The following is a 13,418-nucleotide window of genomic DNA, read 5'->3' as shown; positions in this document are numbered from 1 at the left end:
AAGCTGCATTTGTCGGACTTGCTGGCGCAAGTGTAAGGCTAGGCTTCATACAAGATGTACCATCTGGCCAAGTCGTTGTATATGTATGCCACCAGCAAGGAGGGTACGTTGCGTCTCAAGTTAACTACAAACCTGGATATTATCCATCGAGCATTACCCCCCCCCCCCCCCTTTTTAGCTGACATATTATTCCTCTAATTAGAGTACTCCGTGCTGCTCCTCGGCCTGGACAACGCTGGCAAAACCACCCTCCTCTCCCAGATCAAAGCCCTCTATCAGCCGCGCGCAGATGGCGCCCCCCCTCCTAACCCAGGCAAAACCGTGCCCACCGTCGGACAAAACGTCTCCACCATTTCCTTACCGGATATGTACCTGAAGATCTGGGATGTTGGTGGTCAGATTTCCATGCGAAACCTCTGGCAGAGCTACTACGCCAGCTGCCATGCCATCATCTTCGTCGTGGATAGTGCAGACGTGGGCCAAGATCCAGACATTACCCGGTTACCATCCTCCGCAGGCAATCGACGGCCTAGTTCTGTGTCCGGAACGGGAGGCGCCGCGACAGACGACAGCGCCGCTATTTCCTTTGCCGAGCAGATGGCCGGTATCAACGCCCCCGGTAGTGACTTTGGCCGACTAGACGAGTGTCGCCAGGTGTTGGAGTCCGTACTGCAGAATTCCGATGTCGCGGGGGTGCCAATCCTGATACTGGCCAATAAGCAGGATCGGGAAGACTCCGTGGAGGTTGTCCGGATCAAGGAGGGGTTTGTGCGGAAGGTCTTTGAGGGAGAAACGGGTAGTGGTGTGCGGGATAGTCGTGTCTTGCCGATTAGTGCACTTATGGGCTCTGGGGTGCAGGAGGCTGTGGAATGGGTCCAGAGCAGGGTTAAGTGGAATAAGGAAGGAAGACCGCCTGTGATGCGGTGATAGTGATGAGGATGATGATGATGATGATGCATTTTGTCGTTCACTCGTGTGGTCCAGACCCGTCCTCGCTGATATGATGTTAGAAGGCTGGATTTTGGATACCTGTTTCCCCCTGTTTTCATTTTCTTTTCTTTCATTTCCTACGACTCATCGTCCGGCGCTTGGGGGGGGGGGGGGGGGTTCTATGCTTTTATTGCGAAAGATACCTAGATAGTTTTGCTTTTTATTCTTCTTCTGTTCAAAATTATCCGATATAACTTCTTATTTGTATACACACTCACACCATCGCTCATAAATGGCAGTGAACATTGCCTATAGCAGCTCGCTGCTGCTATCGTCTACAGTCGGGGTCGTATCATGTCACCCTGCACAACTTCTTTTGATTTGCCATCATAATGGGGCTGTCTTTTGCATAAATAGCTCAGCTTGAAATCATACCAAGGATATAAACAGGATTTACAGGGATGGCCCTAAGTTGATATGATTCGATCTTTGACGTCATTCCCAATTTGGATAAGATAGGGTTCTGCGACTTGAGGTACAGAGTTAGACATAACTAAAACATATCAACTTGCTAGAAGCTAAGTATATATTCAACATTAAAAAAGTATTAGTCACTTTATTCTATTCTTCTATTAGAATTGAGATTGTCATTCAAAATGAGCCACCTTAACAACACATTCCCGATCAAAAGCAGGGCTGTTTCAAGCCGAGCATATAGACTTCTAGCGCAAATGGTCCCCTACGGACATCAAGGTATGTGCATCGCATTTTGCTGGGAAAAAAAGTCCCTTATGAACAGAAATAGCATGGCATTGGCAGAACATCGGCTCCAAAAGCCTTCAAGTCGGAGCTCCATGCAAAGACTTATCCACCTGGGACAGCACCAGCAAGCAGGGAATCCGTGCGCAGTAAGAGTAATGACAGGCCGGGGTTATAGTCATATCATAGTGTACAATAAAAGTATCGAAAATGGGTATCATCATTGTCGGTTTCAGAAATTATCATTAAGCAAATTCGTGTAATCCATGGAGGGAGGCTCAAGCAGAGTCAAGACGCAGTCCCAATACGGTCTCGTTCGCCTTTTGATGAGGTATTCTCGTTCACTGGGTTCGGTTTCTTGGGCCAATTTCGTGCAATATCGATGTTCGCCCGGGGGAACAACATTTCCAAGAAGAGGTAGATTATGAAGTCAATCACAACACATAGGCAAAACAATTTGCCCGCCCAGACTCCGCACCCATAATATCGCTTCAGCCTATCGATCAAACTAAAATTTCGAACTCTATCACCCCCGGGTTCCCAGATGTCTCCCGGATAGTATCCGTAGAATTCCTGTGGACTGATGTCCCCAGATATGCCCTTGTATACTCGCTCAGTGCGCCTGGCTACATCGGTCCAGGAATACATCATTTTCACCTGATCGTGGAAACGTTCAGTCCTCACCTTATTGGAGCGCAAGGCGCTTATCGCCTTGCTGGTTGCTAGGACTATATCGTCCTCTTCCGGTTTTGCAAAGGCCGTCATGTGCTGCGGTAGGACCTCAGGAATACCACCAACCCGGGTGCACACCACGTAGAGTCCACAGCTAGCAGCTTCAACAATGACCGTACCAAATGCCTCTGTTAAGCTCGGGTGGAGATAAATATGTCCTCGAACCATGACATCTCGCACCTCCTCGTGTCGAATCGAGCCAAGCATTTCCACCTTGTCTTGGAGAACATTTCGTTCCAACATCTGTTCTAGATCGATAGCTTTGGGTCCCGAACCAGCTATAATGAACCGCACATTTGGATGTGAAGCGAGAATTCTTGGAATTGCTGCAATTAGAAGATCGGTTCCTTTATTGTAAAAGAGGCGCGAAATAACAACAATATAGATTATATCATTAGGGCTGATAGGCCTCGGAACAGGCTGGATCTCTTGCGATCCCCCTGATTGTCGTTCGTTCGCACGTGGAGTCGCATATAAAGGCCGGAAATTCTCAGCTACGACAGCGTTGGGAATCACCGAAACCATTAACGGGTCTAGAGATGCCCTAAGAACTGTGTTTTCCTTGCTGGAATGGAGCATTAGTACCCATTTCCAATTTAGTTCTCGCGAGCCATTCAGACTGACCATGTATGACTAACACAAATAACATGGTCGACATCACTCAAACAGAATTTAAGAAGCTTATTGGTAAGAATTGAACCAGCGTCAGCAAATCCAAACAACGAATGATCGGTAAAGACGGTCCGGAGTCCCATTGTTCGGGCGTGGAGGATGGCCTCGTGGCAAAGGTTGCTCAAGCTAGCATGTCCATGGACGATTTGGATTCTCTCGCGAATAACGATGTTTCGGAAGATGGGAAAGAAGGAGAAAACGGTAGGGAATGTTGTCTCGCGGTATAGCACCAGGAACGGCACGTGGTAAACTTTAAGCCCATTTGTCAGGTATCGGACGCCTGTGCGACCCTTATAAGCATGGGTGATGATGATAACTTTATGCCCACGGTCGATGAGCTTCTGTGGGACGATGAGTATCCGTCAAGTTCGGAGAGCGAGGAGTGTAATCTTACAGTCGACAATTGGTAAATGTGACTTTCAACGCCACCTGTAGAGTTCAGTGCGAAATCAAAGACACAGAGAGGAGTACTACCGACCTGGCTGAGGAAAGAAAAAGTCACTGACCATACTGGAGACCGACTGGTGTTAGTATAGACAGCTAAGTTGTTCGCATCCGCGCGCATGGAGCACTTACGCAATGTTGTAAGTCATATTGATGATTGCGGTCTCCTAGAGGCCAACGCAGACACACTTCTGGGACAAAATTAACATGTTACCCGGAGGAAGATATCTGCAAGAGTAAGGTGCCATCCATCCTGGATGCAAGCACGCCAAATAGTCGCAATACTTGATTTGATGTAAAAGGAGACGCGCCGCCTGACGCTTTGGGGGAATCTGGAACAGTCCAGACCGCAGCGGTGCGGATAGCGGTGTGAATATTCTGCCGACAGAATCTCCCCGCCGAAAAAAAGTTGGAGAAGCTTTTTTTTTTGAGAAGCCTGTTCACTTGATTTGACCTGCAATCTGCGCCGGAACTGCGCTGACACCTTTATCATGGCAGGCGATAGCACTGTTGACCATGATACTTCAATGATCAACAGAACTCCTCTAACGGGTGGGAAGAAATCTCATAAAAGGAAGAGAGATCTCGATGGCTCTACTGGCGCTTCATCTATTCCAACGAAGAAATCAAAGAACACAGAGAGTGCCCCCTCGACCCCCGTCCCAAGCAAAGAGAAGAAGAAACGGGAAAAGCAGTCTGACTTGGACCTCGGAGATAAGGTTCAAAAAGATTCGACCAAGAAGAAAAACAAGAAGAGTGTTGTTTCGCCAGGCAAAGCGAAGTCCGACGAAAATGGCAGTATCGATAAGAAGAAGAAAAAATCCAAGTCGGGGAAACAAAAGCATTCAAGGGATGATTCTAGCTCAGATGGGGAGACTTCGGATTTAGAGGAAACAAATCAGGACACCCAGGAAGCGGTCGATAAGAAGGGAACTAGGACGGAGAAAACGCCCGAGCAATCAGAGGATTCGGGGTCTTCTGACGAACAAGAGGTGGATTCGAAGTCTGGGAAAAACAAATTTGCTGGCATCTTGTCGAAATTCGAGCGGTCTGCAAAAGTCAAGGAAGCTGCAAAAGCAAAAGGTTATGAAAAGGATGAGGCACAAGATAAGGATCTGAACGCGGTAGAACCCGTGATAGCACAGGGCTTAGAACCTATACCTCAGCCCGAACCTGCTCCTGAGAAGGACGAGAAACCGACATACTCTTCTCTTCCGGCTTGGCTAGCTAATCCCTTGAGGACCTCCGCCGGGACAAGATCTAAGTTCTCCGATTTGGGAATCGAACCCGGTCTTCTTCGTGTTCTGGAAGATAATGGATATAAAGAGGCCTTTGCTGTTCAGTCAGCGGTCATTCCTCTGCTTTTACAAGGACCCAGAAATCACTCCGGGGATCTTTGCGTCTCGGCGGCTACCGGTTCGGGAAAAACTCTTTCCTATGTCCTTCCTCTAGTCACAGCGTTGGATCAGATCCCGGCCCCTAGACTGCGAGGCTTAATCGTTGTTCCAACCAGAGAATTAGTCAAGCAGGCTAGAGAGGCTTGCGAGTTTTGTGCTGCAGGATCGGGTTTACGCGTCGGATCTGCTGTGGGAAACGTGGCTATCAAGGATGAGCAGCGCTCCCTGATGCGTGTTGATCAGATCTATAGCCCGGAGACCGTCAAACTACGACAAAATGCGGAGCTGACTGCAGAGGACTGGACGAATTTCAACTTGCATGACTATATTTCAAGTTCAACCGACTTAGGGGAGGCTTTACCAGGTTATGTCCATAGAGCAGAGCCAAATGTTGATATACTCATCTGCACGCCTGGTCGTCTTGTTGACCACCTCCGCTACACAAAAGGGTTCACCTTGAAGCACCTCCAATGGCTTGTCATTGACGAGGCGGATAGGCTGCTAAACGAGAGCTTCCAGGAATGGGTTGACGTGGTGATCAACTCCCTTGATGCACGCAAAGTGACTGGCGCTTTTGGTTCCAGCGGGGAGTTCATGGCAGAGCTCGGGCTTTCCATGCAGGTCAAAGAGCCAAGGAAAGTGATTCTCAGTGCGACCATGACAAGGGATATTTCGAAGTTAAACTCCTTGAGGCTCATCAACCCTAAAATGGTTGTCGTTGGGGCTGCCGACTCTGCCGCAACAGGCGATGATCAGAGTGACGTGGTTGCTCACTCGGATGACAAGTTTACTCTTCCACCTACTTTGAAAGAGTACTCTGTTGCTGTCGGAGACGGGTCACAGAAGCCGCTCTATCTCTTACGACTTCTACTTTCCCATATCAAGATCGATGTCCCGGCTTCTGCAAAACGAACTATTTCGGAACGATCTGATTCTGAGGACTCTAGTTCTGACGAAACCAGCTCCGATGGCTCATCATCCGAGGATTCTAGCTCTGATGATTCAGATTCCGATTCAGACTCTGATTCAGATTCCGGCTCGGATTCCGAAACTGACACTTCCGACTCCAGTTCTTCCTCGGATGAAGAATCTGACGCATCAGACAGTAGCTCTGAGTCCGAGTCCGAGTCTGAGTCTGAGAAAACCGTTAAACCCCAAACCAAACCTAGCCCCAAGCGAAGCACGGTGCTGGTCTTCACCAAGTCGTCTGAATCTGCATCGCGCCTTTCTCGTCTCCTGTCACTGATTAAACCCTCGTTGGCCGACAGCATTGGGACAATCATCAAATCTAACAAGTCCTCTGCCTCGCGGAAAACCCTTACAGCCTACCGTCGCGGAAAACTATCGATTATCATAGCCACAGATCGTGCGTCGCGTGGGTTGGACCTGGAGTCCCTGACTCACGTAGTTAACTATGACGTCCCCGCGAGTGTCACAACGTATGTGCATCGTGTTGGCCGTACAGCTCGCGCAGGAAGAGACGGGTCCGGCTGGACCCTTGTTGCTCACCGAGAAGGCCGATGGTTCACAAATGAGATCTCCAAGGGCTCTAACGGCATGATAACTAGGTCTACCAAGGTTGAAAGGGTATCCGTCCTCCCGAGGGAGATCAAGGAATTCAAATCCAAGTATGCTGCCGCGTTGGACGTCCTAGAGAAGGAAGTCAGGGTCGGTGGTGGGACCAAACAAGCCCCCCGATCCCAAACATAGGTAGTCGGAATACTGTGTACCAGCTTTTTCTACTGTATATAATATTATACCAATTATTACTGCAAACATTCACTAGTTTCTTTGTCTCGATCTCTCTCTCACCCAAGATTAGATTATATACCATAGAAGCAGGAGAATATACGGTTTACAGTGTCCGAGGATGCGATGTATATTCACCCTTGGTTCAGTCAGGCAGGGGGGGGGGTTGTACTGAATAGCCCTGTTCCTTGGGTCTGGGGGGAGTGACTGAGAAAGTGAGTGATGGGTCTATATGCAGACTGATGACGGGTACACATAAAGATCCTAAACAGCAACTCTGCTTTATGACCCTATAGTAAGTAGCACTTTGCAGGTTGAAGTTGCTGGAGCCCCAGAGTCATAGGTACAGGAAGTCTAACGATAATAATCCCAGATGTAAGAGGTATCCTTGCTAGGTTGAGTAAGGCCTGTTGTTCTCTTGAATACCGCGTTGAGCTGCCGGAGAGGTAGAAAGCGACGGCAATAACAGAAAAGAAAGAGAGAGAGAGAGAGAGAGAGCTTGTAGGACCCTACACTTCCGGAGATCCACCATTTCGATATAGCCATAATCGACTGAGGTCCTTTACCTTCAAGCGTTTCTGTCTCTCCGAAACGAGAACGGAAAGATGACTAGTATCTGTGCTATCTGGGGACGAGGATCTCTCATTCTGAGCGACAAGAACCTGCTTGGACGGCACCGCTGACTCGCGAGGGACCTTGCAGTCGGCAGTCTCTACCTCCATATCCATGAAGTCATTCGAATCAGCGACTGTGTGGTCCGATCCAGACGTAAACATGGTGTCCATGTAATGTTGGTTGAACTGGTGGCCGGATCCTGGCCGGATGAATACCTGGCCCATATACCGATTCGGTATGTTGCTGAAGTTCAAAACTCCCCAGGTGCTCACAAAATCCCTCGAGTTGGCGTAGTGTTCAATGTGCGATATCGCATTCTCCTCTTGTTGCGTATCAGAGTGGCGTTCCGAATACGCTCTGGAGGGGTTGTTGAAATGATTTGCGGCGTTTCCAAACGTATATACTTCGAGCTTGTGGAGCAGTTCACTGGGTAACTCATCCAGTAGCCAGTCGATAATCAGGCCTCCTTCGATTCCCCCTTGACTATGCACTACCAGAATCACTTTCTTGTATTGAGGATTAAACAAGGCCGCTTTAGCATGGGCATACGCGTGTCTCACATCCTGCGTCGCGTAGCAAAAGTTTCTCTGTACAAGGCACTGGATTATATCAAATATGAGTCCGGCCCTATAGTCCCACAGTTAGGACTAACTTCAGGCCAAACGGGACTCAAACGAAGGCATACGTTGGATTATGGACACCGGTGACTTTTCTTCCAAAGGTATATCCGAGACGGTTGATGCTTTGCTGTAACCAATAATGTCTTCAAAAGCAGATGGTAGTTAGCTTCTTTCTGGCCAGAATACAGACAAGAACTGTTCTTCCTTACCCAACTGCAACGCCATTGATGAAGATCCAGTGTTCATGTTGATGCTCCGGGGCTTCTTTCTCAGGGACGCTGGAAACCAAGACACTATCCCCTCGGTTCAGAAACAGATCGCAAATTCCCTTGTTTAAGAATAAGACTGTCACCATATATACCAAGACGCCCAAAGTTGGGACCATCCAAACCAGAAGGATGGGGAGAGACAGCAAGAAGAGGAGCTGGCACACGCTGAGCACGAGTTGCAGCGTTACACTAACAATATTCCTCAGAGAAGGGTATAGCTCGTCCAAGCAACCCGAGTTCCAAGGCGTAAGTGGAAAAATAATACCGGGGAGGTAGCGAGCGCACCGAAAGAAGAGACAAATGTCTGTCCACAGCAGCTTCCATGGAGACGCTGTATAAGGTAACGGGGAGTTTGGCGGCTCCGCCAACTGGGGAGGAAGATACATGACCCGGGGCATAATAGGCATGGGAAATCTAACAATATCCCCTAGCCAAAAATAAAGATAAATGGAGGAAGTTGGGCATTGTTGGCTTGAATATAAGAAGGATGGTCGTGTGTTGACAGAAGCAAGTTGGGGTTTCGCGTGATGTGATCATTTGGCGTGTGCAACCATTCTTTCAATCATGTTCACAGTTCCCATGTTTTTTTCATATGTTCTGTAACATCATTAGAATACTGAAAAAATACTATAAGATTTATCTAAATAGCTGAAATTAAAGTTATTAGAGTAAAAATCCTTAGGGAAGTATTGTTTATTCAAGCAGTAGAGTACTCTTCATCATATTAATATTTCCTGTTATTCTCCTTTACTAGGTACCAGATTAAATATACTACAACCTACCTTATAAGACTACTGATACTGTAAGAGGTTACCTATGGCTGGGTTTGAAAACTCATGTTTAAACACTCTTTACTCTATCACAGGTATGGATATGTAGCAGTTTAGTATATCTGTTGTGAGGTGGAGCATAGAGTCTACAGATGTATATACGGTAGTTATACAGACAGTACAGAGTCTATCTAACCCTAAGTCTTCTCTAGGTCCTACACAAAGAAGAAATCCCTCTAATGTTATTTACTAGTAAATAGATGTAGATATCATTTGGCTAGGTTCATATGTCTTACTTTATACAGAATTCCTTGATTCCTTTGGCCACATGCTGTGCTTGGAGGAGACCTCCAGCATCCACTACACAGTTCCTACACTAAAGCAATACAAGGTAGGATATCTGAACAAAGTAAAACCAAGGCGGAGGAGACAAAGGCATGGAGGACAAAAGCTGGATGTGAACAAGGCATAGTTATGAATGGGTTCTTTGAAAACTTCGCCATTGGCAGGGAGGGCTCTTTTGTCCAAACGGTAACAAAAACATAGCTCAAAGAAATATGGCCACTACATAATGGCATTTTCCCCTTACCGCGGTCGTTATATGATATTATCAAAGAACCGGGATGGATTTGGATGTATATAAATAGGATCTCGATGACCTTCTCATGAAGTCCTATTCCCTACTCATTCCAATCCAAAGTCTACCTCAGCATTCAAATCAACCACCATCTACTACTTACCACAACCCAAGAAAAGTCCGTTCGAAAATGCCAAACGCATTCTCCCGCCAGATGCAGCAGAGGTACCCTCTGACGATCCTTGACCTCTCCAGAACGGAGTTGAAATTGCTAATTGAAGTCCTCAGCTTAGAGAGTCTGATCACCTTCCCCAAGCAATCCCGCCGGGAAGCAGACAAGATCGACCTGGACATCCAGCGCGAGATCAAGAGACTCCCCGAAAACCTCTGCGGCAAGTTCATGCTGCGGCTTGTGCCCAATGCCCTCATCCGCGCCGCGGTCCTCTGCGGCACCCACAGAGGCCTGAACCCCTACATCATCAACCATATCTTCGAGCTCGTGAAGCGCGAAGTCACCGGCCACATCGACATCATCACTGACAACGCCGTGTCCCTGAATACCCAGATGACCGAGCTCCTCCTGGCAATCAAGTCCATCGAGGCCATGTGGTGGGTTCCCTCCCCGGCCAAGCATCGTCCTTACCCACCGGGGAACGTGCACCCGCAGGAGAATAAATGCGAGGCCTGTGTGCTGGCCAGAATCGTCCAGGACCTGGGGTACATGGAGAACCTGCGGGCGACGCTGCTCAGCCGGACCCGCACGAGGTCCAGACACCGCGCGCCCAAGCTGCTCGTTTTCATCGACACGGCCATCAACGGTCTCGAACAGGGCGCGTTCCGGGTTTTCACTAATAGCTCGGAAATGGCGTTCGTTTTGAAAGCTGCCCGGAAGGATGCTGTGCGTTGTCTGCGCCAGAGACAAGGCCAGCGTCGGGGTCGTCCCGTCGATGAGCCTCCTTTCAGTGAGCATTCTCTTAGATCCCATTCTATTATTGTCTACCTTGACCCGCACCTAGCTGAAGCAGGACAAGCAGGAGCAGGGGCGGCCATGAGCTTCGACACCGTCGTGGATGAGGTGATTAGCGCGTACGAAACCCAGTCTCAGGGCAGATCCGAGGAGGCAGGCATGGGAGACCATCCAAGCTATGGATTTTGGGATGATAGCTATACTTCTAGAAATCTCTCAATCCAGAGCTGGGACCGCGATTCTGTGTCTTCCACTGGACCCCCTCCGGGAGCCCGCCCCATTGACGAGGACGACGATTTGGTCGAGGAAATGGATAACATGGCGTTGGCCACCACTACCAAGTATGGAGCAAATAGCAGTAGGAAGCGAGCCCCTATTGGAAGTGACAACGTCTACCATAGAGAGATGGAGGAGTTTTCTGAGACCGAGTATATCAGCTCCTGAAGAGGGGGAATTCGCCCAGGCCCAAAGACCCCGGAACCAGAGAGCCAAGCAGCAAGCTCAGTAGGCCAGGAAGTCAACAGACATTTGAGGTGAGAGAGTAAGTTGATTTAGAATGCCGTTTTTTTTTCTTTGTCTTTTTGTTTTTATTTTTCTGTCTTGTTTTGGGTATAGCCTTCCTTTTGCTAGTTTTCAGTTTTTTTTCGCGATGGAAGGTGAGTTTCCTAAGATTGACAAGAGATACATACACCAAGGTTTTCCAGTAAATTGAGATTAGATGAATCGTGATTTTTCCATGTCCTAATAATCGTGCAAGCCGTTCTAATTAAAAAGTATTTAACAGAAGGAAAAGTAACATCAGTGTACAGGGCATAGACAGTCTTAATCCCTAATTATTAATACAATACGTAGGTAAGAAGTGATCATTATCCCACCATGGTTAGGAGACGACCCGCAGCTCCAGAGACAGTAATCAAAAGGTTGAAGGGAGAGGGAAAAGAAGAGAAGAAGAAAGAGAAACAGAAGGGAGAAGAGTAAGGGCAGCGGGGAGTTGGAGCGGCGGAGAGTAAGATATGCGCGTAAAGCTTAAAGAACGCTGCTGGTCACACCATGGTTCACTCCTTTAAGCGAGTCCACGCTTGGGGACAGGGTAGCTGTCTTTCTACGCAGACGGGTTCGCGCATTGATCTCAGCGGGCGCTTCAGGAGACACAACAGCCATATCGAGGTTGGACGTGGAATAAAATGAGTCGTCGGCGTGAGGGTCAGGTCCCAGAGCTGTACCTTCGTCAATCTGCTTCTGAGCAACCTCACGAGACCGTTCATAGCGAAGCTTGACATCACCCTTCCACTGCGTATCAAAGAGTCGGTCCCAGAAGATGAAGAAGGGCTGAGAGAAGTTGGTCTTTATTCCCCAGCTTTGGTGGTGAATGTCGTGGTAGGCAGCATTGTTCGAGGTAACATGCTGCAGAGGATCCCAAGGGAAGGAATACCCACAGTGATCATCGACGGTCTTAATAGTGGAGAAGGTGAAGAAGCACATGCCCTGACGGTGGGTCATGCCCGAAATAAGGAAGGCAACGCCAGTACCCGCAGTGTCAAGCAGGAACCCTTCAACTGGGTGATTGTAGAGAGCACCAAAGGCGTAAGGCACGTACAAGCGATGGTGTCGCGAATGGAAGCGCACTAAAGGCACCCAAAGTTAGTCTTCAACGCTCCCAAGCTGGGGTCACTGAATTTAACAGCGAAATGATTCTCCAAACTTACCATAGAGCCAGCGATTCAAATGCATCGCCCTATGCAAAAAGTACTGCCATGTATCCACAATGCAGATGCCTAGGATTAACTGGAGCGCCGGGACAAAATACCAGTAGATGAAATTAGCCAAGGCTAATTCCCAGCTTGCGAAAGCTGGTGCCAATGTCTCAGCACCATTCTCCAAAATAATGGATTGGGTAATATCTGGGTAACGTCCACCTGCAACAGCTCCGGCGAGCGTCTTGTAGCCGTTTTGCGACAGGTTACTGGCGAGACCAGAAGCGTTCAGCCCAAATAGGGCCACCAGGTGGGGAAGGGCTCTCTGCAAGATACGAATACGACTCGCCCAAACAGCAACATCATATTCCTCCTTTCCCAGATATTCCTCTGTATCAAAGTAGGCCATAACCAGGCCTGCGACTGTTTGGATTATCTGCTGTAAAACGACATCCCTTACCACATCCCATCGCGAGACACGGTTTCGTGCCAGAACTTCAGCCGGGGTATGGAGGCGATACTGCGAGAATAGATCGTTGACATCAATATAGTGGAAGAACAGGGATACAGCCCAGTAGGCAATAATCGGGAGGATCAAAGCAAGGATATTATCTGGGATCCCGTCGACTAGGGGAGGGCGTGGAGTCAGGGTATAGGACGGAAGAGGCGGAAGTTCAAACGCGACAGAGGTGTTGGCAGCCATGATGAGGACAGCCCAGAGGCGATATTAGGAGTTTTGCAATTAGAATTGTGTAGCCAATATGAATGGGGTCACAGGCATCGGTCTCGGGGGGTCGGGGGGTCGGGGGGTCGGATGCTCGAGATCGGAACGGAAAGAGCGGACCCGTAGTCTGAGAGTCGAAGAGGATGGCAAAAGAAGGGGGGAATAAAAAGAAGAAAAGATAATTATATAAAGATAGAGACTGACACGAAGAATGACAGCCTATAGTTTGAAAAGAATGTCCAAGAGAAAGAGGTGAAGTTGAGGCTTGTCAGATCAGAGAAGATAAGCGCGAGACTGTGGTAGTAGGGGCCCACCAAGAGTCAAGGGACGACTCGTGGAAGAGTTTAGAAAGGTGAAACAAGCTGAGACGCGAGGATAAACAATTAGGATGTAAGGACTTAGGGAAGAGAAGATGGAAGCAGAGGATGCAAAGAAAGGAGTGTTGGTTGAGGTTGAAGTCACACCAGGTTCCAAAAAGCGAGGATGAAAGGGAAAGGAA

The 13,418-nt window shown here is 48.4% G+C and overlaps 7 protein-coding genes across 7 annotated transcripts; 4 read left to right on the top strand and 3 right to left on the bottom strand.

Moving 5' to 3' along the window:
- Positions 1–54: 54 nt before the first annotated feature.
- P175DRAFT_0491555 (ADP-ribosylation factor family protein) lies at positions 55–927 on the top strand (the record flags this gene model as incomplete). Its single annotated transcript, XM_040895847.1, has 2 exons — positions 55–103; positions 203–927. 2 exons carry the CDS (start codon positions 55–57, stop codon positions 925–927), a joined length of 774 nt encoding a protein of 257 aa, XP_040754554.1.
- A 613-nt stretch (positions 928–1,540) lies between these two features.
- Positions 1,541–3,843, bottom strand: P175DRAFT_0475126 (phosphatidylinositol N-acetylglucosaminyltransferase subunit A/GPI3). Its single transcript, XM_040895233.1, has 5 exons — positions 3,670–3,843; positions 3,572–3,603; positions 3,488–3,522; positions 3,046–3,434; positions 1,541–2,986 (listed from the first exon to the last, which is right to left on the bottom strand). Exons 1-5 carry the CDS (start codon positions 3,684–3,686, stop codon positions 1,978–1,980), a joined length of 1,482 nt encoding a protein of 493 aa, XP_040754552.1. The 5' UTR covers positions 3,687–3,843; the 3' UTR covers positions 1,541–1,977.
- Positions 1,587–1,842, top strand: P175DRAFT_0530263 (uncharacterized protein; the record flags this gene model as incomplete). Its single annotated transcript, XM_040899771.1, has 2 exons — positions 1,587–1,683; positions 1,736–1,842. The coding sequence occupies 2 exons, from the start codon at positions 1,587–1,589 to the stop codon at positions 1,840–1,842; spliced, it is 204 nt and encodes a 67-aa protein (XP_040754553.1).
- A 155-nt stretch (positions 3,844–3,998) lies between the features above and the next one.
- Positions 3,999–6,734, top strand: P175DRAFT_0499715 (putative ATP-dependent RNA helicase DBP6). Its single transcript, XM_040896797.1, has one exon. It carries the CDS (start codon positions 4,029–4,031, stop codon positions 6,642–6,644), a length of 2,616 nt encoding a protein of 871 aa, XP_040754551.1. The 5' UTR covers positions 3,999–4,028; the 3' UTR covers positions 6,645–6,734.
- A 458-nt stretch (positions 6,735–7,192) lies between these two features.
- P175DRAFT_0475121 (uncharacterized protein) lies at positions 7,193–8,677 on the bottom strand (the record flags this gene model as incomplete). Its single annotated transcript, XM_040895232.1, has 3 exons — positions 8,128–8,677; positions 7,984–8,061; positions 7,193–7,925 (listed from the first exon to the last, which is right to left on the bottom strand). Exons 1-3 carry the CDS (start codon positions 8,592–8,594, stop codon positions 7,193–7,195), a joined length of 1,278 nt encoding a protein of 425 aa, XP_040754550.1. The 5' UTR covers positions 8,595–8,677.
- A 557-nt stretch (positions 8,678–9,234) lies between these two features.
- On the top strand, positions 9,235–10,970 carry P175DRAFT_0499713 (uncharacterized protein). Its single transcript, XM_040896796.1, has one exon. It carries the CDS (start codon positions 9,725–9,727, stop codon positions 10,943–10,945), a length of 1,221 nt encoding a protein of 406 aa, XP_040754549.1. The 5' UTR covers positions 9,235–9,724; the 3' UTR covers positions 10,946–10,970.
- A 400-nt stretch (positions 10,971–11,370) lies between these two features.
- sur2 (sphingosine hydroxylase) lies at positions 11,371–13,290 on the bottom strand. Its single transcript, XM_040892478.1, has 2 exons — positions 12,208–13,290; positions 11,371–12,126 (listed from the first exon to the last, which is right to left on the bottom strand). The coding sequence occupies exons 1-2, from the start codon at positions 12,896–12,898 to the stop codon at positions 11,528–11,530; spliced, it is 1,290 nt and encodes a 429-aa protein (XP_040754548.1). The 5' UTR covers positions 12,899–13,290; the 3' UTR covers positions 11,371–11,527.
- Positions 13,291–13,418: the final 128 nt, after the last annotated feature.

This window comes from Aspergillus ochraceoroseus, assembly GCF_002846915.1.
Source record: "Aspergillus ochraceoroseus IBT 24754 chromosome Unknown P175scaffold_2, whole genome shotgun sequence".
NCBI classification, from domain to species: Eukaryota; Fungi; Ascomycota; class Eurotiomycetes; order Eurotiales; family Aspergillaceae; genus Aspergillus; species Aspergillus ochraceoroseus.
Note: the sequence above shows the minus strand (reverse complement) of the source record. Positions and strands in the feature narration are given on the sequence as shown.